The sequence below is a fragment of the Pinus tabuliformis genome, chromosome 1_2, assembly GCF_031772625.1.
Source record: "Pinus tabuliformis cultivar Carrire ecotype Pingquan chromosome 1_2, CPIR1, whole genome shotgun sequence".
NCBI classification, from domain to species: Eukaryota; Viridiplantae; Streptophyta; class Pinopsida; order Pinales; family Pinaceae; genus Pinus; species Pinus tabuliformis.
The window spans coordinates 713,400,598-713,423,526 of NC_142298.1; the positions used below are offsets into that span (position 1 = coordinate 713,400,598).

The following is a 22,929-nucleotide window of genomic DNA, read 5'->3' on the forward strand; positions in this document are numbered from 1 at the left end:
TATTGTACGTTGTGCATTGGCATTGGCTTATAATAACTGGAATTTTTAATAGTAATATTTGCGGTATGTGATTGTAACTGGATTAATGTTTGGTGATACCATTTTACTTTAGAACAGCAGTTGCAATATATGAAGGGGTCAGCACCTCTTAATTCTATTCAAAGCTTATTCAATTGGTTGCTTCTGCTGGAACAATGACAAGCTCTCCAGGTTTCTTAAACACTGGAAACTTAAGCCCAATGTCGCCTACTCCAGTAGGTGGGTTTTCAGGCATTTTACCGTTTGACATGAACACTATTAGTCAGGACACTGCTAGCTTGAACAGAGAGTTCCCTTCAGGTACTGGAGCCAACCTACTAAATGGGAAAGGATTAATGGTAGCTGATAATGCTACCTCTGGCTTTCATTATGATGCATTTTTAAATCCCAGTGTCAATTGGCTGTCTCAACCAGGACTGCATATTAATAGACTTCAAACTAAGCAGGAAAGTGCGGTGATTCCCATGGAAACTGACAAGCAGATGATGCCTGTCAATGCTGGATTACATTGTGGAGAGAGTTATTCTAATCTTGATTTAATGGGAATGGTCAAAACAAAAAATAATCAAATAAATGGAAGCTCAAGCAATCAAGTGCACTATGGCTATGCTATGAATGGTCAAATGGGCAACTTGATGGGCACTAGCATGCAGAGGAAAAAATCTTCAGGTACATGTAAAAGTGGAAGTCCAAGTAGCAGGATGCAATTGACAAAAAATAATACGCATTTCCACGTGTCACAATACAGTAAACTGCCGATGTCTATAATTCATCCTTTGAATCAGCCACATCAACAGCATTTTACACATTGTAAGGACTTTCAGTCTTGTTGTAATTGAGTCTTTGTCAATGGACCTTCTGTTATTTAAAATTTTTATTTAGTGATTTGTAGAAAGCTCATTTCCTACTTATTTATTTTATTATTTTCCATAAAGAAAGTATTGCCAAATCACATCTACATTATCAGGTGACAGATATTCAGAGGATGGTTCTTGTAATGGCAGCAATGGAAACCATTATAATTCTATATCGTCTAATGCATCTGCGGATGCAAGGAGTTTTTGTATGAACTCTGTAGGATGGCATTCACCTAATGGTTTACACTACCAGCAACACAAGTTGCCACCACAGAAGCAAGTGGAACAGGATCAGTTCCATGGTCCCTTCTCTCAATCTCAGCTGCTTCAACAAGAACAATATCATCGGCAACAACAAAATTTTGAAAAGCAGCATCATCATCTACAACACCATCAGCAGAAACAACAGAATGTTGGACCACAGAAACATCATCATCAACAATATCAGCAGCCGCAACAGAATTTTGAAAAGCAGCAGCATCATCAGCAGAATCAACAGAAATTTGGACCACAGCAGCATCAGCATCAGCATCAGCAATATCAGCAGCAACAACAGAAATTTCAGCAGGAGCACAACTGGTATTCCTACCAGGGACCTCAACCTAAACACATCCATCAAGGGAAATCATTGCCAAATAACAAGGGAATACAACAAGCTCAGACCAAATCTGAATCATTGCAGGAAAAACATGCAGGAATTGTTTTGTTCCACAAAGAACCATTAAAACAAGAACGTCAACACTTTCCACAGTCACCGGCCAAATTACTACAACCATTTGATAGTTCTCTAAGGCTTGATGAATGTCAAGGACAACAGTTGTATCAAAACTCAAATGGTTCTCAGCAGTTGGACATGCCATACAATCAGAAACCAAAGCAGCTATGGGCTTTGTCACCTCAATTACAACTGAAAACGCAGTCACAAAATAACCCTTTTGCACCTCCTAATAAAGTTCAGCCAAAGGCTGATTTGCAGGGACAACAGGAATCAAAACCACTAGTGAAACTTCCGTCCAAACATGAGCTGCCATGCTTGGGCAAGCAGAAACAGTTAGAGAAGCACATTCAGGGGCTACTGACTACTGATGAACTGGAAGCACATCAACTTTTATGGCCACAAGAAGCATCTATTGATGAGCCTAGTGCGAGCATTAAAACTGAAAACAGAGATAGGACAGCGAATGAGGATGCTGAATCATCTCGACAGCCCACTGATATTACTAAAGAAGGGCAACATGAGCCTGGCCCTGATGTAAGTTTCGCATTCCAAGCCAGAAATTCTGTGGATGAAGAGCAAAGTCAGGAGCCTCCATTAAAGAAAGCAAAGATCACACTTGTCTCTCCATGTAATATATTGAAGAAGGTTGAAACCCAACAGGAGTCTGTGCCAATTCCTAACACCATTCAAGTGGCATCCCAGTTCCAAGATCAAGCTGGTGAACAAAATGAGCAAAACACTACGATGAAGCATGAGGCACTTGAATCTTTTAAACTGGAAATTATACCTGCAAAGGCAGATGTATTGGTGAATTTGCAGCAGAGCATTGCTAAAAGACGTGATAATTCAAAGAAAGATGTTGAAGCTAAATATGGGCAAGTACAGTGGGAATGCTCACCGCAAGTGATAAATGCTGAGCCTACTGTAGTTACTTTGAGCAAAGTCCCTGTGCTACTTAAGAAGGAAAAGAAACATGTTAACCGTGAATCTCAAAGGATAACACCTCATTCTGATAGTTCAACTACAGTAAAATCTCGGAAGTTAAAACTTAAAGCCATTTCTTTAATAGAAATTTTCACACCAGAACAAATTAGGGATCATATTGCGGGGCTGCAGCAATTAATTGGCCAGGTTTGTATTCAAGTTCATGACCAGGGCAGTTAAATGTGTTCATTGGTGGAGAAATAAGGCAATGTGATAAGTAGATCTGATTCTTGTATCTTAAAACATGAATTATGTTGATTGAAGTGAGATATAAGAGAGAACATTTATCTTTCTTAAACATTGACGAACATGCAAAGTGATTACAGCATAATTTAGTGCATTTTGTCATCGGAACTTTTTTTACTTCTATCTTTATGACTGCAGCTGGATTGTAAAGTACATACTTTCTTATATAGTATATTTTTTTATTTTTTTATTTTTAATGTGATCGGATGCTAACCTGTGACAGAGTAAAGAAAATGTTGAAAATAACAAGGATGGAAAGCATGAAGTCAAGGAAAATGCATGCCAGTTATGCATGGCAGGAAATCTCAAGTTTGAACCACCCCCTATTTATTGCACATCTTGTGGTGCACGCATCAAGCACAATGCAACATATTATTCTGCCGGTGTGGGGCTTACAAGAATTTGTTTCTGCTTACAATGTTATAATGGGATTCAACATGATACAATTGGGTTGGATGGAGTGACTTACCTTAAGGAAAAGCTAGACAAGAGGAAAAATGATGAAGAAACTGAAGAGGAGGTAAGCATGAGTGCTTTCGAGAATGTTATGAAATATATTTGTTCAGATTATGAATATGGCTTTTACGGGTTTCAGTGCACGATACGTTGCAGTGGATCAAATGTTGCAAGTGCAAAGCATGGCAGCACCAAATATGTGCCCTTTTCAATGCCAGAAGAAATGAAACTGGGCGTGCAGATTATACTTGTCCAAATTGTTGCATAGTGGAGATAGAGAGAGGTGAGCGAAGGCCTTTACATCAAACTGCTATTCTTGGCGCAAAGGATTTACCTAGAACTAGTCTGAGCGACCACATTGAACAAAGGCTTTCTAGGAGGCTAAAGCAGGAGAGAGCAGAAAGGGCAAGATCCTTGGGAAAGGGCTATGAGGAGGTAAAAGTCTGGTTACCTCTAAAGTTGAAAATTTAATGCAATCTAGATGAAACTTACAAAAAAATTGATAACCTACTTCCTGTATGTGAAGGGAATTATACATGAATAATTGTCAATCAAATTGTATATTTGTATATTAAAGATCATGCATGTCTGATGTTATTATGTTACAGTTTCATTCAACATTTCTGCAGTTGGAGATGCATGTAATGGATGCTTAATTTTTAAAAGAAATAAAACCATCAGAATGGTCATAAAACAATTTTCATCTTGCAATTATAAATTATAGTATAAGGACAAAGGTACATAGCACCATAATTTTGGATGCTTAATTTATCAAAAGACAATCAAATTCCCATGAGTTTGTTGGAAGACTATATTCCTCTGCTTTGCCCATCCCTGTAAGTTAGACTAAAAAGAACAGTCCTGATATCTTCTGGTTTGCAGTGCAGGGAGCCTTAAGTGGTACACAACTTTTCTTGATACATAAATATAGCGTGAAGAAATTTGCATGGAAAAATAGATTCTAAAATTCTCTTACACTCCGCAGTCTCCTTAACTCTGAAATAAAAATTGACTGACATCAGTTATCTTCTAGGCTTTTCCTTCTTTCAGCTGGACTCTATCCTTATTATTGCAAGTTAAGAGGGAAGACTGCAATGGTTTGTGCTTCCTTCCATGCTTTTTCTTAGCAATTTATAATGCAGCCTGTTACCACTCAAATTGTACGTTAAAGTCATGAAAGGTCAAACCCATGCCGTAAAATCTGAGTGGAACCTTGATAGGTCACCCATTGTAACCTCCATAACCTATCTTGCCTCTTTAGGCTGGCTCTTCTTTGGATTCAAGGGGGCTCCCCTAAAACTCATTGGAGCATAAACAATAAGTAGGGTGAGACCATGAGATCACCAATACCCCACTGAATGAATTGGGTATTTTAATAGAAAAGGGAAATGATGGTGATGGAGGGATGTGAAGACTAGGGTCAATATTCAAGGGTGATGGAATGAAGGGAATGTGAGGACAAGAGGATATCAAGAAGCATGACCCGCCTTAGATCAGTTGCTTGGAATAATGGATCAAGGAGGAGAGAATAGTATTGAAGAGATGGATGTTTTCTCGGCCAATTAGGGTAAACTACAAGGTGAAGAACCCATTAGAGAGGATTCCTCAATGGGATTTCTCTCAGCCCAAGGATTGACAATAACATAAATTAAGCCAAGCATTTACTAAGGAAATACCCTCAAGGGTCTCTCTAGCAAGAGGCTCCGTGACGACCTTATACCAACAAAGGGGATGTGAAAACCTGTGCTTGTGACACCCCCTTCCACATGATCATTGTCCCTCAGTGGGTCAATCTCACGACAACTTGTGGTGGTTCTGTTGCCACTTGCCACACAATCTAGCAGGGGTCCTAGGAGGGTTACCAAAGGGACAACTACTAGATCTAATTTCAACAATGGGACATGCACCTAGTGTCACCTCAGTCAATGTCCCCTGTTCTTTATGGACTTTCACTGATGGGAGGAGTCTCGGTATGGAGGAAATCATTAGAATGACAGGATCAATGACTAGGTATGGTGTGATCTCTAAAGCCCATTCAAAGGGGAGACTCAGATAATGGTTTGGTTGCTTCAAAAGCAAGATAATGGCTCTCCAAGAAAGGCTTATGAGAAGGCCTAGACCTAGGAGAAAGAGATACTCAATCCAAGGGATACACCTAGATCAAGGCTTCCTACGGGAATAAAAGGACCTTTCTAGGGTTTTGTGAGATAATGATCATATAAAGACTGAGACCACAAGAGAGACCTAGGCAATCCAAGCAAGGCCTATGGTTTGCAAATCAAAAGAGGAATGAGATACCTTAGGTCAAGCAAGGATAAGATAGGTCGAGAATGATTAACTTCAAATGAATTTTCAAGGACAAATAACCTATGAAATACTGCTAACCAAGGAAGGTGAAGGATAAAAATGGTTTCAGAGCTAGGGTTTGATATTTCTCTCAAACTAGCCTCAAGTATCTCTTGAAACTTTGAGGGCAGCTAGAAGAAAGGACAACCCAAGAGTGTACCAACTCGCACCCCAAGAAGATGTCTCTAATGCGGTTCACACTAGGCCCTAGTTGGCCTTCTAGTGTTAGGCCAGAAAATATGAAAAGAAAGAAAATGAAAGTGTTTTAGGGTTGATCAACTAGGATTAGGATCAATACCTGCCTATTGGGAGAAACAGAGTCAAGATAAACCATGAGGTGGCAATTCACTCTTCAAGGAGACCTAGAAGAAATTTCGCTACCCTAGATGCAACAACAACAAAACCTCTTCTAGAATTTTATACTTCAATGAAAATTTTATGGAGTTTCAAGGATGCATACTAATCAATCCTCTAGGAACATTTATTCATTCTTTAACTAATGAGTAACACATGCAAAATTCGAATAGTTTTCAATGGTCCAAGCAATTCACATTAATTAGGGCACATTTAATCACCATAAGAAAAATTTCCATGCATTAGACATTCATTAAAATAGAAACATAACATTATTTGGCACTTACAAGATGAAGAAGAGTATATCCATCCATAATATTGCTAAAAGGAAGCTCCAAGGTAGTCAACAAATTTATCCGAACATCATAATTCATCAAGAACATCTAAATTTTGTCCTCTATTGCAGGTCTGAATTCTTTTTCAAGAGAGATCCAAATCCAAAGTGTGATAATCCAAGTGAGAATGACATTCACTTATTTATACATGTCATATAAGTTCAAAGACTAAAACAAAAGCCCCTCCTATGCCTAAAATGCTAAGTAACCCACCCATGGTTACAAGCTAACCATGATATCTCAATAAACAAATTGGATTAGCCTTCTTAGGGCTGTTGTGCTAGGCCGACATGGAGGCTTAGAAAGGCAGCATTGAAGCCTCATGTGCCAAAAATGAGAGCGAGGGCCTCAAAATCAATGGACACGAGGGGGATGCCCTCCAAATGCTGCATAACATCTCCAAACACCAAGTTGGGCTCTGTGGGCTCCAAATGGGTCTGATGGGTCTCCAAGTGGCTCAGGATCAAGTCGATGCTCCATTAGTGAAGGCTAGAAGATGATACATGCCTCCCATGTCTCCTTGGAAGAGACAAAACCTCCTCTGGGAGCTAGATCAACTGCCAAGTGTCGAGTGCAATGTGTAGCCAACTTGGCAACGTGGTCCAAGTGCATCATTATCTTTGTATAATTGAGGCACGAGCAAGCCATGTGGTGGTGCTGAAGAATCCCATGGCATGACAGTCAATGCTCTGCAAGATTGGAGGCCCATGGCTCTCAATGCTCACCCTATAAGTGCCATTATGACCCTCTAGAGGGCTTAGATCCCGTATAGGGAGGCTAAGTCCAAGATGGAGACCCACCTACAGTCCTGTATAAGATACAACGCGTCACCTCACCTTCCACTACAATTAATCATTAGTGCAATTGAGTAAATAAGCCCGCTAATCAAGGGCAAAAGTGGACACTTCATAGTGGCATGCCCTTCCAAGTGGGCTTTAAACATGTATAGGTGTTACCTTGCTCGACAAGAGAGGTTAGTGAAGGACCCTATTAGGTGACTTCAACCTATAAGGGAGTGACAGGTCCATGGTACATGCGTCAAATGGCAGGTGTCATGTGAATAATGATGGAACAGAGTGGGGGCAAGAGGGAAGGCTCCAAGCTACATGCCATGGTACAAGGGTAGCTATGATGAACAAAGCCCACATATTGGGTATATGTAATGTTCCAAACTTAAACAAATAATGATATACAAAAGCAAATGCGATTCATACACAGAAAAATTAAATGAACAACAAATGCTCAATACACAACAGAAATGAGAACCAGCTGAGCCATTTTATTAATGGAGTGGAGCAAGTACAATAGTGCGGAAAATGCACCTGGGCTTGCCTCAAGGGCAAGCTTGACAGAACCCAGGTGTAAAACAATAATCTCAATGCTGGAAAGAACTGCTCTAATTCTTTGCATTGTCTCCTAGTAACTACAACTGATGGATGGAAAGGAGCTACAAGAATCCCCACCTTTGGTGCTCAGAAAATGATGAAACTTCAGCCACAAACTCCTTGGCCAAAACCCACAAAAACCCAAAAATGGTTTGGCCCGATTTGGAATTCCCAAAATTGACCCCCAAAGGCACTGTGCAATCCCAACAATTCTACATTGTCTCCTGCAATTATACGGCTGAAAACCCCACCTCTAGTGCTTAGAAAATTCTAAAACTTTATATTTGGGATCCTTGTCAAAAACCCAGAAATGGTTTGGCCTAATTTTGACCGCCCAAATTCGACCTCTTCTATGGCCCACGCTCTCCAAACAACTCTAGAAATACGACCTCCAGGGAATGACCACAAAGTCCTCCTCCAAGCTTTGAAATGGAAGCAAACACCACTCCAAATATCTCCTCTAACCTCCATGGAAAAGCTCAGCCTCAAGGACTGATACTCTACCCATCAAATGAGCTCCCACACACTACCTCTGCGCTAACCTAAGTAGTGTGAAAGTCACACTGCCAAGCTAAAAGATTAATCAGCTCCCAAACTCCCAGATGCTAACAATATTCCCTAGCCTCCTCTCCCGAAAATCTCACATCAAATCTCCATTGCTAAGTACCACCAGTGAACTTGACATCCTCTTCATTGTGTCCCCCAGTAATATGCACAACCTGGAAGCGAATGCTACTGGTGGGAATCACAATGTGCCTCCTCCTGAAGAAATGAAGAAAACCTTCCTAGGGTGCTGTTGATTTGTGGTCGCATCAGATGTGCTCTAACCATGAAAATTAGTGGAGAGGTTAAAGCACATGAAATCTCCAAGACCCATAAATGGTTTGGGGAAATTCCACCCAGTTAGAGAGATAATAAAATAATTAATATTTTTAATGGAGTTCCTAAGTCTAAACTTAGGAAAATTAAAATATTAATGGGTACTAATATAAAACTGGGTGAGAATGTTCTAATTGACATGGATCAAGCTAAATCTAATCTTAGCCGTTGATTAGAGACTTAATCTTTGCCGTTGAAGACTCAACAAAAAATGTATAAAAGGAGGCTTGAGGGTCAATTGGTGCGACACCAAGATTGATCAGTCAGTTTGATTTTTTGGAGTGGGGCTTGCTGAGAAAATTCTAACAAGTGATTTGTTGTAGCGAGGGTTAGTGAGTACACAGGAGAGAGGCAGAGATAGTGCTAGAGGGTCAACGTAGTGACTGAAGAGGCTGACGCAGAGGCATCCAGAGCTAAGTAGAGGCAACAAGAGCCACACAGAGGCAATAGGAGCCACGCAGAGGCAGCTAGAGACTGCGTAGAAGCTGAGGGGCCTGCATGGGTGACACAGAAGGCCAGAGAGGTGATGCAGAGAGGCAGAAGGTTGACACAGAGGGTTCTAGAGCTACATTGATGCTAGCAGGGTTAACACAGAGCCTTGGAGAAGCGACAAAAGGATTTTCGTGGCGCAGACTTGCTGAATAGCTGTCTCCGAGAAGAGGTATTATTGTTGTGTAAAAATATTTGTTGGGTGAGCCATTTTGGCACCCTAGTTGTACTCAAGAAATCTGAATAATAATAAAACCCTTAGAATTGCTGCATCGGTTTTCCCGCATTGGGCTTTTCCGAGGATGATTGTCCAAAAATAACGGTGTCCCTTGTGTGTTTGTCTAGTATTTCAGTTGCTGATCTGTATATGAGTTAAGGTTGCATTTGTGTTTATTTTTAGTATTTATATGTATAAATAACTTGTCAATGGAATAAACAAGTAGGTGAAATAAACCAGATAATGCAGTAGGGAGTTCTAACGTGTCAGACTTAGAAATTCCAACAGGTGGCACTCGAAGTCCCCTGAAGAAAGGGTGAGCTCTTCGCCTGAAGAACTCGTGCTAAACAACCAGTGACTTGGCTAAGCAGCTCGAGCAACCAAAGAGTTATCGATATACTCCAATAAGATGAATGAAATGAGGAGAGCTACCTTATATAGATTTCGTGGAGCACTTTTCCCTCCAATTTTACCTCCATCGTGGGCCCTCACTTAACCACCTACATGCAAAACTTAACCACCTTCATGCAAACCGAACTAGGGAGTGTGTATTTCTTTAGTGTGCGTGGCCCCCATGTGTAATTTAACCACAACAAAATAACTTCTCCACAAGTATAATCTCCAAATAAAAATCGAATAGGACACACTATCTCCAAAATTGGCCCCAAAATGCAATAATTAGTCTAGTTCCAAATTATTTAGGAAGGGACATGACAGTCCTCCCCTCCCGAATGTTGCTTGTCCCCAAGCAACTTCAGTGCTAGATGCCCAAGTATGTGGTTGCCCTCCCAAGTAGCATCCTCATCCGGCAAGCTCTTCCAATGCACCAAAAATCGCTTGTCCTCAAGCAATGCCTGAACGAGCATCCTCTCTAATTGTTGCTCCCCACTGTCATTACAACATGTGCCAGGGTCCCAGATGTGCCACTTAACCGTCCTTGACCTTAGCACCGTCCTGATATGAAAGAATCCTTCAATACCAGGATCCCAGGCTGTCCTGTCCAACATGAAGCTCCCCTCGCTCCAATCCCTATTATGCCAGGTGCAAGTACCAGAAGTCCCCTTCTCCATCAGTGACTCGCTAAAACCCAATGGAAGATTTGTATGATCTCCCCTTGTAGTAGCTGGCACATCCCTAAAGGTTATTGAGATGTGATGCCCCAGTTCCCTGCTAGTCCCATAGTGGTGCCACCATGCTGATGCTGCGCTACTCAGACTATATCATATCATACTCCCCATCGTGCACAAACAATATCCTCCTCTCCTGGAACTCGATGGTGGAAAACTGAAAGAGGCGAGACATGTCCTACTTGGGCATCTCCATGGCGCCAAGGACTACCCATCCAAATCGAACTCTGAACCTATGCAACAATAGAGAATGTCTGCCTCCCCATATGATGAAACCCTCTGTGAACCCCCATGTGTCATTCCAAGAGCGAACTATATCACTCTCTGCCACGACTCCGCTCATCATGAGTGATTTATCGATCAAATGAATCCCTGCATCCCATAGCCAGACCTGCTGTGACATAGCCTTGACAACCGATGGAATCCCTCTGGCCCTCATCTCTAGTCCCTGCATGCCACCCATATATAGGCTCCATACATCATGAACTAATCTGAGGCATGCTAAACTATCTTATACCTGCCACTGTGTAGTATTGACAACCACTGGAAACCACGTGTGCCAAATAGCTACCCCTTGAATGCAACCAATAGATATGTATCTGATACGGGCAATCGACTCAGTGTATGCGGATCCATCTTGCTTCTGCCAACCATCGCCACTGGTTCGACTACTTGCCCCTTGGAGAATGTGCTGATACAATGTCGGGAACGTGGATACATGCTGGACAATTGTCTCAGCCGTACATAGTATCCTCTGCTCATGCATGGTCCAGACATTGTTGATTTGTGGTAGCATCGGATATGCTCTAGCCATGAAAATGGATAAGGCACATAAGATCTCCAAGACCCAGAAATGGTTTGGGGAAATTCCACCCGGTTGGAGAGATATTAAAATAATTAATATTTTTAATGGGTTTCCTAAGTCTAAATTTAGGAAAATTAAAATATTAATGGGTATTAATATAGAACCAGGTGAGAATGTTCTAAATGACATGGATCAAGCCAAATCTAATCATAGCCGTTGATTAGGGACTTAATCTCGGCCGTTGAAGACTCAACAGGAAAAGTATAAGAGGAGGCTTGAGGATTAGTTGGAGATACACCAAAATTGATCAGTCAGTTCGATATTCTGGAGCGGGGTTTTGCTGAGAGAATCGAGCTAGTAATTGTTGCAACGAGGGGCAGTTCGGCACGAGGTCGAGAATACAAAGCAGAGAGGCAGAGATAGTGTTAAAAAGACAACGTAGAGCCTCGAGAGGCTGACACAGAGGCAACTGGGAGCTATGCAGAGGCTGAAGAGGCCAGCGTGGGTGACGCAGAGGGTCTGAGCGCTGACGCAGAGAGCCAAGGGGTTGAAGCAGAGGCTAGCAGAGCTAACGCAGGGCCAAGAGGCAGCGCTAGGAGATTTTTCGTGGGGCAGACTGAGTGCTAGTGAGCTCAAAGGTGACACAGCCCCTAGCAGAGTGACGCGGAGCAGTGGAAGCTGCCGTAGTTGCTGTGGGATCGTTCATCCGGTGATTGATCAGCTGGAATATCCATCTCCGAGGAGAGGTATTACTGCCGAGGACATTCTCTGTTGGGTGAGCCATTTCCGACACTCTAGTTGTATTCAGAAACTGCATAATAATAAAACCCTCATATCTACTACAATGGATTTCCTGAATTGGGTTTTTCGGGGACGATTGTCCAAAAATAACAGTGTCCCTTGTGTGTTTGTCTCAGTTATTTCAGTTGTTGATCTGGATATGAGTTAAGGCTGCATTTGTGTTTATTTTCAGTATTTATATTTATAAATAACTTGTTAATGAAAAGAACAAGTAGGAGAAAATAAACTAGATAATGCAGTAGGGATTTCTAACGTGTTAGAAATTTCAACAGACATGCCCTGTGGAAAGAGTGACACATGTCTCCCTTATGACCAACTCCCTAGGCATAGGATCAGTGATGAATGATATGCCATCCCTATCGGTGATCACCTCATCCCTCGACCTGTGGCTGTCAACTCGCACACCAACTTAATGCCCTCGCTGAGAAGTCTCCCCTGTATCGCACCAAGTGTCATCTAAATATCTTGGGTGAGCTTCCCGTCCCATGCTGTTCATGCCCAGAGTGTCAAAGGACAACAACCAGATCGCCCATTCTTGTAAGTGATGTAGAAGAGGGTCAGGCGTGTGAGTCCCCGCGGATACCATCAAGTATCGCTCATTTATGTCCCCCTCGATCTTGGGTGAACTACACCCAAAGGTATGCCCAGTATCTCCATCCATGGGTGTCCCTGGAGGCAACACTCCAAGACCTCGCTGTGCAGCACCATACGCCTCTGCATACCACCGATCATCCCAGTACTCCTGGACATGCCATTGTACACTGCGACCTACCCCTGTACACTGCTGGATACCCTCGGCTACAGCTATGCCATCTCGTACCATCCTGCTTCCCACCTGTGTCACTGCACCTATCACTCCCCGCATGTACTCAATGCGATGTGAGGCACTCCCACTCCACAACGCAGTCCAACACACTACAACACACCACCATGCATCTCCATGCCCACCTGTAGACCACTGCTCAACTCTAGATGCTCCCACACATCCCTGGATGTGATGGCCTAGAGCTATGTCTCTATGTGTCAGGCCACACCCGATCAGTATCATCACCTCCACCATCGCATCACTATCCCCGTCGATGAATGGATCTTCCCTCCAAATCCTCCCTGAGGGATCCGAGAAGTGACTCTCCCTATGTGTCAACAGTGATGCCACCACTGCTCCGCTCCTCTGCGTCTTTTGTGCCCCACACAAAAGTGAAGAGTCCCCAGCTCCATACAAGGCACCATCTGGTGGCCTGCCAATGCCACCTCCTCCGACAAACTCCTGCCAGAGTATGCTAATCACCCAGTGATCCCGTGTACAAATTTCGTACCAAGAAAACCAAGAGTTTGTCCATAAACTGGTCGGCCACTGGTGCTGACTGAGACTCCCCTAGCGAATGTGCACACTCAACTGCTAGGTTAGTTGTACCATCCAGGTTGTAGTCAACTGGCATACCTGGGAAATGATAGGTAGTCCCATCGGGAACCCAATGCCAGTTTGCGCTTCCGGTATCCCCAGTGCTTGGAAGCTCCTGCTGAGCTACACCCAGGTCCACCACCATCTCCATAGCCCACTCCACAAGGTACCAACTCAGAATCTCTCGCCATCCAACCCCAAGAGAGGGATCGAATGCATGAACTCCTGCACATAGAACAACCCTAGCATGCGGGTGTTGCACCATGTGCAACTTAGGTTGTCTCATCTTGCTATCCTGGTCAATACATGAATTATGACTAGGTAGCTCTGTCTCTTTCTGTGCAATGGGCCAAGGTAACCTAACAGTGTTGCCAACCCTATCTATGTGTTGCCAACCCTATCTATGGTTGCTCTCACGCCCCAACGTGGACTCTAGTTGCACCAACAGGGAATCCAACTGCTCCCCAACGGGAGTCAATTTGGCTGTGGACTCGACACAAACCACTCTCATGCCCTCTAGCTCCTTGTTCTGCTGCAGAATAGCTTCATGCACTAATGCGACCTTCCTTTTTAATGCTATAAGGTCGGCCTGAAATTGGTGGAACTGCCGTGGGCATCTATCACTTGTAAACTCAGTCACAGCTCTAGTACCTCAGCAACTGTTGGCCTCTCGTCCATGGGTGGCTCCTCCTCAATAGATGGCTCTATGTATGTAGGCTCTATCTTCTCCAACAAGGTGTCAATTGGGGCTATCAAAGAGGTCTCTAATAAAGGTGACTCCTGTGCTCCACTGGGTATATCGATGCTCTCCTCACCACCCTGTGGGCTCTCAGCATCATGCTCAACCTCCTCCTCAGGCTCTTGATATCTAAAGCCAGGTCTCCACCAGCAAAAGTGCCCCCTGGTCTCACCCTCTAACTGTCTTTGTCTTGCCTGCTCCTTTTCAAAGATCTGGTGCCTTGATCTGGTCGACTTTCCCCACATGATGTAGATAGCTGCACCCCTATGACCTGCTCACCTCTAATGCCTCTGTTGTAAGGGTGAGGATGGGTTTGATCTGTCATTCTCCTCAACTGGGTCAACCGCTCATTGTCCCAATGAATTCTACGCCAAAATTTCTGCATACTGGATTTCCCTTGAGCCATTGGTTTGTCTCTAGTTTCACTTGTCACTGTGCACTCATACCCAAAGCTTCCATGATCTTCTGGCTAGTTTTCCACAGCTGGGCCAAGATCATGCTCTGATACCACTGTAATGTTCCAAACTTAAACAAACAATGATATACGAAAGCAAATGCGATTCATACACAAAAAAATTAAACGAACAACAAATGCTCAATACACAACAGAAATGAGAACCAACTAAGCCATTTTATTAATTGAGTGGAGCAAGTACAATAGTGTGGAAAATGCACCTGGGCTTGCCTCAAGGGAAAGCTTGACAAAACCCAGGTGTCAAACAATAATCTCAATGCTGGAAAGAACTGCTCCTCTAATGCTCTGCGTTGTCTCCTAGTAACTACAACTGCTGGCTGGAAAGGAGTTGCAAGAATCCCCACCTCTGGTGCTCAGAAAATGATGAAACTTCAGCCACAAACTCCTTCACCAAAACCCACAAAAAACCATAAATGGTTTGGCCCGATTTGGACTTCCCAAAATTGACCCCCAAAGGCACTGTGCAATCCCCAGCAATTCTACGTTGTCTCTTGCAACGATACAACTGAAAACCCCACCTTCGGTGCTCAGAAAATTCCAAAACTTTATATTTGGGGTCCTTGTCAAAAACCCAGAATAACCCATAAATGGTTTGGCCGGATTTTGACCTCCCAAATTTGACCTTTTCTATGGCCCACGCCCTCCAAACAACTCCAAAAATACGGCTTCCAAGGAATGACCACAAAGTCCTCCAAGCTCTGAAATGGAAGCAAACACCACTCCAAATATCTCCTCTAACCTCCATGACAAATCTCATCCTCGAGGACTGATACTCTACCCACCAAATGATCTCTCACACATTGCCTCTCCATTGACCCAGGCAGTGCAAAAGTCACACTACCAAGCCAGAAGCTCAATTAGCTCCCAAACTCTCCCAAATGCTAACAATCCTTCCTAGCTTCCTCTCTGGAAAATCTCACATCAAATCTCCACTACTAAGCACCACCAATGAACTCGACATCCTCTCCACTGTGTCCCCCCAGTAATACGCACAACCTGGAAGGGAATGCTACTGTTGGGAATCACAATGTGATCCTCCTCCTGAAGAAATGAAGAAAACCTTCCTAGGGTGGCACTCGAAGTTCCCTGAAGAAAGGGTGAGCTTTTCACCTGAAGAACTCGTGCTAAACAACCAGTGACTCGGCAAAGCAGATTGAGCAACCAAGGAGAAATCAATATACTCCAATAAGATGAATGAAATGAGGAGAGCTACCTTGTATAGATTTCGTGGAGCACTTTTCCCTCCAATTTTACCTCCATCGTGGGCCCTCACTTAACCACCTACATGCAAAACTTAACCACCTTCATGCAAGCCGAACTAGGGAGTGCGTATTTCCCTAGTGTGGGTGGCCCCCATGTATAATTTAACCACAACAAAATAACTTCTCCTAAGTCTAATCTCCTAATAAAAATCGAATAGGCCCCACTATCTCCAAAATTGACCCCAAAATGCAATAATTAGTCTTGTTCCAAATTAATTTAGGAAGGGACATGACAGTATATGAATGTAGGAGGGAGCGATCGTGGTACGAGTTACCCTGACCTTTGGTTTTCCACCCTTTTTCATATGCCTTTTGCCTTTTATTGATTTTTCTTCTTTTTTAATCCCCCGGGGCTTAAGGGGATGAGAGCGTGATGTGTAAGATGTTAGTTTTTGGTAGCATCAGATGTGTTCTAGCCATGAAAATTGGTGGAGAGGCTAAGACACATGAGTTCTAAAGAACCCATAAACCGTTTGGTGAAATTCGACCCAGATTGTATTTTATTAAAATAATTAATATTTTTAATGGGGTTCCTAAGTCTAAACTTAAGAAAATTAAAATATCAATGGGTATTAATCAAAATATGGGTGAGAATGATCTAGAAGGTGGATCAAGTCAAGTTTTAATCTTAGCCGTTGATTAGAGACTTAATATCGGTTGTTGAAGTCTCAACGAGAAAAGTATAAGAAGGAGGTTTGGTGTTCCTTTAGAAAACACACAAAGAGATTGAGGAAAAAGATTTTCTGAGGAGAGAAGTTCTCAAGAGGAAAATTGATTGGTGAGATCTTGCAGTGGAGGGGCAGTGAGAATCGGGGAGAAGGAATTTCCAGAGAGTACAAGGCAGAGAGAGGACATAAGACGTCCAGAGGAAGATTGACGCTGACCTACGCAGTGTGGACACACAGGCAACGCAGTCAGTGACGGGAAGTCGAGTTTCTGTTGAGGGAATTCGAAGTTCAGTTGCCGGAAGCCAAGGTGTGAGTTTGGGAGGTAGGAAAGTCGATTTCTCAGCCAACAGAGGATATAGAGCAGAGAGGCAACATAATACCCAGGAGGGGTGATGTAGACGCTGCCTAGGGTGAGCAGTTCTGCGTAGAGGCCATGCAGAGGGTGACACAGTTTTGTGTAAAGGCCACGCAGAGGGTGACGCAGAGCCTTCAGAGCTGAAGGATCAGTCACTGATTCTCCAGTGACAGGGTGAGATCATTTCACCAGTCTTTTGTCTAGTATTTTCTCTGTAAAGGATTGCTAGTTGAGCATCATAGATTTGTATTCAAAATTTTCTCCCGCATAATAGAAAACCTTAAGAGATACTGCACCGGTTTTCCCACATTGGGTTTTCCCGAGGACTATTTTGTCCAAAAATAACTGTCCTATGTATCTTGTTCTTTGTTCAGTTTTCTGTTTCATGTATTTAAATATTAAAGTAGTGTAGGCTGCAGAAGTAATTTGGTATAGTGTTATTCAGAAAACAACTTGATAATGTATATTAAAATCAAGTAGGTGAAGTAGATTTAGATTTGCTGCAGTAGTGGTTCCTAGGATTAGGAATTTTCACATGGTATCAGAGCATTGATTTTGAAATAGGGAAGCGCAGATCCATTGCTGAGCAGAGAGGCTGAAAGCTGCATTTGGCAGCAATTCGAATCCCCTTGAAGGGATTGAGCAGTCCTTGCCATGAAGTAGAGATTACAAGGAAATCTCTCTTTGAGAGAGTCGATAGAGAGGTACGATTTCCAGTTCGTGGGTTTGCAGAGGCAGAGGGAGTGACGTAGAGCCTCAGCGTAGTGCTTGAAGGGCACAGTTTCTGGTGGGGCAAAAATCCGCTGGAAAAGAGCGAAGACACATAGAAGGGGAATTTTCTCCTCAGAGAACTTTTTTTGCCAAAAGGTTCGAATTTCTCACTTGCTAGGCAGTTGAGCAGTGACTAGAGGAGTTAGTTCGATAGTTGGGTGAGATGGCATCGCATGGGCTCAGAGATCAGGATAGGTTGGAAGGAGCTTTCAACTATGTCATATGGAAGACTAGAATCTTAGCTATTCTCGAAGAGTATGATCTCGAAGCCTACGTCAAGAGTGTTGTGCTTGTTCCTGCTGACAATGATCAAAAGAAGAAGTACAAGGCTGAGCAGGGGAAGGCAAAGAGGTTCATACTCGATGGAGTTCGAGATCATTTGGTCTCACACTTGCACGGCAAGGATACTGCCTGAGAGATGTGGGAAGCTTTGTCTTCACTATATGAAGGCTCTTTCGAATAACGGAAGACGTACTTAGAACAAAAGTTGCAGCGGACATTGATGCAAAAGGGAGAAGGAGTTAACTCCCATCTTCAACGTCTTTAAGACACTAGAGACTAGCTTGTTGCAGTGGGGTCTACTCCTTAGTCTACTGCGATGGTAAGGACCCGCCCTCAATGGAGTCTTGGATGAATGGCAAGTCTTTGTCCAAAGCATATTGGGCAGAGAAAGACTACCTTCATGGGAGGAGATGTGGGCAACTCTTCAACAGGAGGAATTAAGGAGGGACCTAGATAAGGTCAACCTCAATGGCAGCAGTGGGAAAGACCAAGGAGGAGGAGGAGAACGCAACTCTAGCATCAAGGGACAACAAAAGTAGAAGCAGAAGGAGGAAATTTCAAAGGTGAAATGTTTCAGATGTGGTGAGAAGGGCCACTTTGCATCCCAGTGTCCTTTGAAGCAAAAGGATAAGGATGAGAAACATGATCCTAAGGTTGCTCCCACAAAGATTGACGAAGAGGAGTTTGCCATGAGTGCCCATGCATCTCCAGGAAGGAAATGGGGAGATATTAAGCTGTAGTCAGGAGGACTACATGTGGGCAGGATCCTTGAGGAGTCCACCTCTTGGATAAATTCCTTGCTGTGGGAGCCCAAGATTTAGCAGTAGCGAGATGGACTTAGTGTTAGATGATGCAGTGGATTGTTTGGAGAGACAGATGCAGTAGCCGGAGACCAGAGACTGATCAATGCAGAGCAAGGTTGGCAGCAGTGCAGAAGTCAGCAGCAGCGTAGAAGATTCAAAGGGTCAGAGACTAGACCAGTCAGATTCCAACATTCATGGTATTATGTTAAACACAGTTAAGTTCAATTAATTTTGGATGTTTTTTAGTTGCTTCTCTCAGCAACTGAGTTGCAATATGAATGCAGTGTTAGCAGTGGCAGCGCTAGCAGCATAACAGATGCAACATTTGAGAGGGAGTTGTAGTACAGATGCAGCAGTGGTAGTGGCAGTGTCATGGGCAGCAATATAGTAGCAACAACACAATGTTGGTGGCAACAACAGTGCGAAAAGGAGGTGCTTCAGAGATAGAGCAACATGCAGTTGGACATTGTTACTAGAGCACTTTCCTTGCTAAGAGGGAGTTAGTTTTTGGTAGCATCAGGTGTGCTCTAGCCATGAAAATTGGTGAAGAGGCTAAGGCACATGAGTTCTAAAGAACCCAGAAACCATTTGGTGAAATTCCACCCAGATTGTATTTTATTAAAATAATTAATATTTTTAAATATTAATGGGTATTAATCAAAATCTGGGTGAGAATGATCTAGAAGGCGGATCACTTCAAGTTTTAATCTTAGCTGTTGATTAGAGACTTAATCTCGACCGTTGAAGTCTCAACGAAAAAAGTATAAGAAGGAGGCTTGGCATTCATTTAGAAAACAGACAGAGAGATTGAGGAAATCGATTTTCTGAGGTGAGAAGTTCTCAGGAGGAAAATCAATTGGGGAGATCTTGCAGCGGAGGGGCAGTGAGAATCCAATAGAAGGAATTTCTGGATAGTACAAGGCAGAGAGAGGACATAAGATGCCCAGAGGAAGACTGACGCTGGCCTACGCAGTGCTGTTGCAGAGGCAACGTAGTCAATGAGGGGAAGTTAAGTTTCTGCTGAGGGAATTCGAAGTTCAGTTGCTGGAAGCCAGGGTGTGAGTTTGGGAGGCAGGAAAGTCGATTTCTCAGCCAGCAGAGGATCCAGAGCATAGAGGCAGTGTAATACCCAGGAGGGGTGACATAGAAGCTGCCCAAGGTGACGCAGTTCTGCGTAGAGGCCACGCAAAGGGTGACGCAGAGCCTCCAGAGCTGAAGGATCAATCATTGATTCTCCAATGACAGGGTGAGATCATTTCACTAGTCTTTTGTCTAGTATTTTCTCTGTAAAGGATTGCTTGTTGAACATCCTAGATTTGTATTCAGAATTTTCTCCCGCATAATAGAAAACGCTCAGAGCTATTGAACTGGTTTTCCCGCATTGGGTTTTTCCAGGGACTATTTTGTCCAAAAATAACTGTCCTATGTATCTTGTTCTTTGCTCAGTTTTCTGTTTCATTTATTCAAATATTAAAGTAGTGTACGCTGCAGAAGTAATTTTCTTTAGTGTTATTGAGAAAAAACCTTGATAATGTATATTACAATGAAGTAGGTGAAGTAGATTCAGATTTGCTGCAGTAGGGGTTCCTTGAGGATTAGGAGTTTTCACATAAGATGTTGCAGTGAATACTCCCCTTGACATGGGGCAGGTGGGGCAGTTCATCGCCCCCCAGGGGTTGAGACAACCATGGGTTCCCTAATGATGCAGGGAGCACTCATAAGGGCCCTAGGAACTAGGGCGATGTCCATAATGATAAGGGGTAGAGCTCATGTTTGGCAGCTCATGTTTGGCTTTTGCCCACGTGCTAAATTCTTTTGTCCTGACCATCTTTTGCATTTTGTGGTACATTTCCTGTTGTATGTGGCCATATTATGATTTTATCTTTCTTTTTAGTTGCATCAATCTTCGAGGTATCGTTCTAGGCCCGCCCCAAGGTGTGGATAAGGGGAAGAGGAGGCTAACACCTTGTGGATCCAATGGACAAATGTGGACCTAGATGGGAAAAGATGTGAAACGTGTTATAATGAGTGGAGGAGAGTGAGATATATGGTGTCGGGAAGTGGGACCATGCAGCCAAAATCATGGTTTCCCATGTAGTGCCACTCCTAAAGCTAATAGCTCATAGAGAAGATCCCACGGGACTAGGACCCAAGATTAACCCCCAAGATGAGGTAAGGGAACAAGATTACAAGTCAAAGCTTGTTCTTTCTATTGAATCCCCCCACTAATGCATGCCCAAATGTGCCCAAAAAGGCAAGAATAAACACCCATTACATTATGAAAAATCATACCTTCGGGGTTGGAAGGTCCACCTTCAAACATACGATCATGATAGATGAGCGAGGGCACATAATGACTGGCTCAGGTGGCGAAGAATAGTAGCACATCGAGTTATCTGGTGGCTACTGGCGGTTGACTGAAGACAAATCTAGGAGAAAATTTCTCCTATAGGGGTCACCCATAGGTTGTGGGTAACATCTGGCTCCAACTGGGACATGAGGTCTCAGTAGAGTGCACGAACCATGTACTTGAATGGGGATGTTATGAGAACACCAACAATCTGTTGGGACCACATACTTGTTACCTACACATCATAGACAAAGCAAACAGAGCAACATGTTTTGACAACGTCCTTTGATCACCCTTGCTTTTGTTAGTCCATAAAACCAAACAAGAAATAAAATCTACTATAGCTGCATCTAATCTATCATGAGGATATAATATGAGGCTAATTCTAATGCGAAAATAAATATGCCATGCATCCTATTCTAACATGCATATTACATTGTGCTAGTACTAAGTGTAATCATGTGCCAATGCAACGAACATGTCATCCTATCAATATGAGAACACTTGCCCTTGCTATTACTCATGTAACGAATCCAAAAGTAAAGATAGGAAGAATCATATGGAAAATCACAAGGGTGAGAGGCAAGAAAAAATGAGATCCCTATATCAAGGATAGGGGTGATGGATGGATGGAAGGAGACCATTTTGTGCTGGTGGATCCTTTGCTACAAGTATAGAATAGATGATTGGATAATCAATGTCATGAATTTCCTTTAAGACCTTTTCTAGTGGTGTCGCACTTTATGGGTATGGGAAGGTCATGATGGGAAGGAAAGGGGGAGGGATGACCATAACAGGGTGGTTGCTTAATGTGATGATCGTGTTGAAAAGGGGCAACCACAATGTCCTCATTATTTTCAAAGGATGGTTGGGAAAGAGTGATATATCTAATGAACTACTTTTCCTAAAGGCCTTCCTTAGAAAGGGGAAAGGCTCGTGGTCATTGGAGATTGTGTCAAAAGGGGCAATGCAATGATCCACTAATGACTAAGGTAGGTCCTTCAGATCACAAGAGAAGCAAGACAAGAGAGGGCCGCTATTCATGTCAATCAATATCATAGATCGGGTCCTCATCATAAGGTGGCCATTAACCTCCCGTTGTCCACAATTTTAGCAACAATCCGAGAAAGTAGTGTACAAGCAAGTGGAGAAAGACTTTTAGAGATCAAAGTCATCTGCCAGCATGAAGTTATCATTGTTTTTTTTTGTAACCAGAATGAGTAGATTTTTTTATATAAATAAAACGCGCCCGTTCGTAAACAAAACCAGGATTTTACAAGGTGTTTTCAAGCCTACTGAGGGTTGCTGATACATCATTTGTTCCACATTCCTTCTATAAGAGTATTCACTGTGATTTTCACAAAAAATCCTCATTCTAGAGCTCCTATAACTATATATTCAACAAACTGTAACATTAAATATTTACATTTGTATTGTGCCATTCAAAAGTAGTGAGCAAAACTAGAGAGACTAAACATCCATTGGTGCTGGACTGTTCAGATCTAGGCCAGTGGAGACTTCTTTGTTGCTCCTATTCAGATCCAGCCCAGTGGAGTCTTCATTGTTACTCTTGCTGCTCTCCTCCACCTTGAGCTTCAATTGCTCAATTTGTTGTCGCAACACGTCCACCTCATCCTCCAGTTGGCGAATACGTTCCTTCTTTTCCAGCTATCTCTCCAGTATAGTTAGGTTCTCCTGCTGCTGTTGGTGGATGCTACGCTGCCAAAAAACCAATCCTTCCCGTAACTCCAAGTGGTCCTGCACACAATTGATGCAAGTTTGCC

General features: G+C 43.0%; 1 protein-coding gene across 5 annotated transcripts in view; it reads left to right on the forward strand.

Annotated features, from left to right (window-relative positions):
- The window catches only part of LOC149207730 (histone acetyltransferase HAC1-like), a 311,587-nt gene that overhangs the window by 95,413 nt on the left and 193,245 nt on the right, over positions 1–22,929 (forward strand). For 3 of the 5 annotated variants that reach the window (XM_089395843.1, XM_089395846.1, XM_089395847.1), the window contains exons 3-6: positions 118–849; positions 1,007–2,745; positions 3,068–3,364; positions 3,457–3,735. In XM_089395843.1, coding sequence (XP_089251969.1) covers positions 195–849; positions 1,007–2,745; positions 3,068–3,364; positions 3,457–3,735 — 2,970 coding nt within the window. In that variant the 5' untranslated portion in view covers positions 118–194. Of the gene's footprint in view, positions 1–112; positions 850–1,006; positions 2,746–3,067; positions 3,365–3,456; positions 3,736–22,929 lie in introns of all 5 variants that reach the window. The other 2 variants (XM_089395845.1, XM_089395844.1) reach the window with 2 other exon arrangements.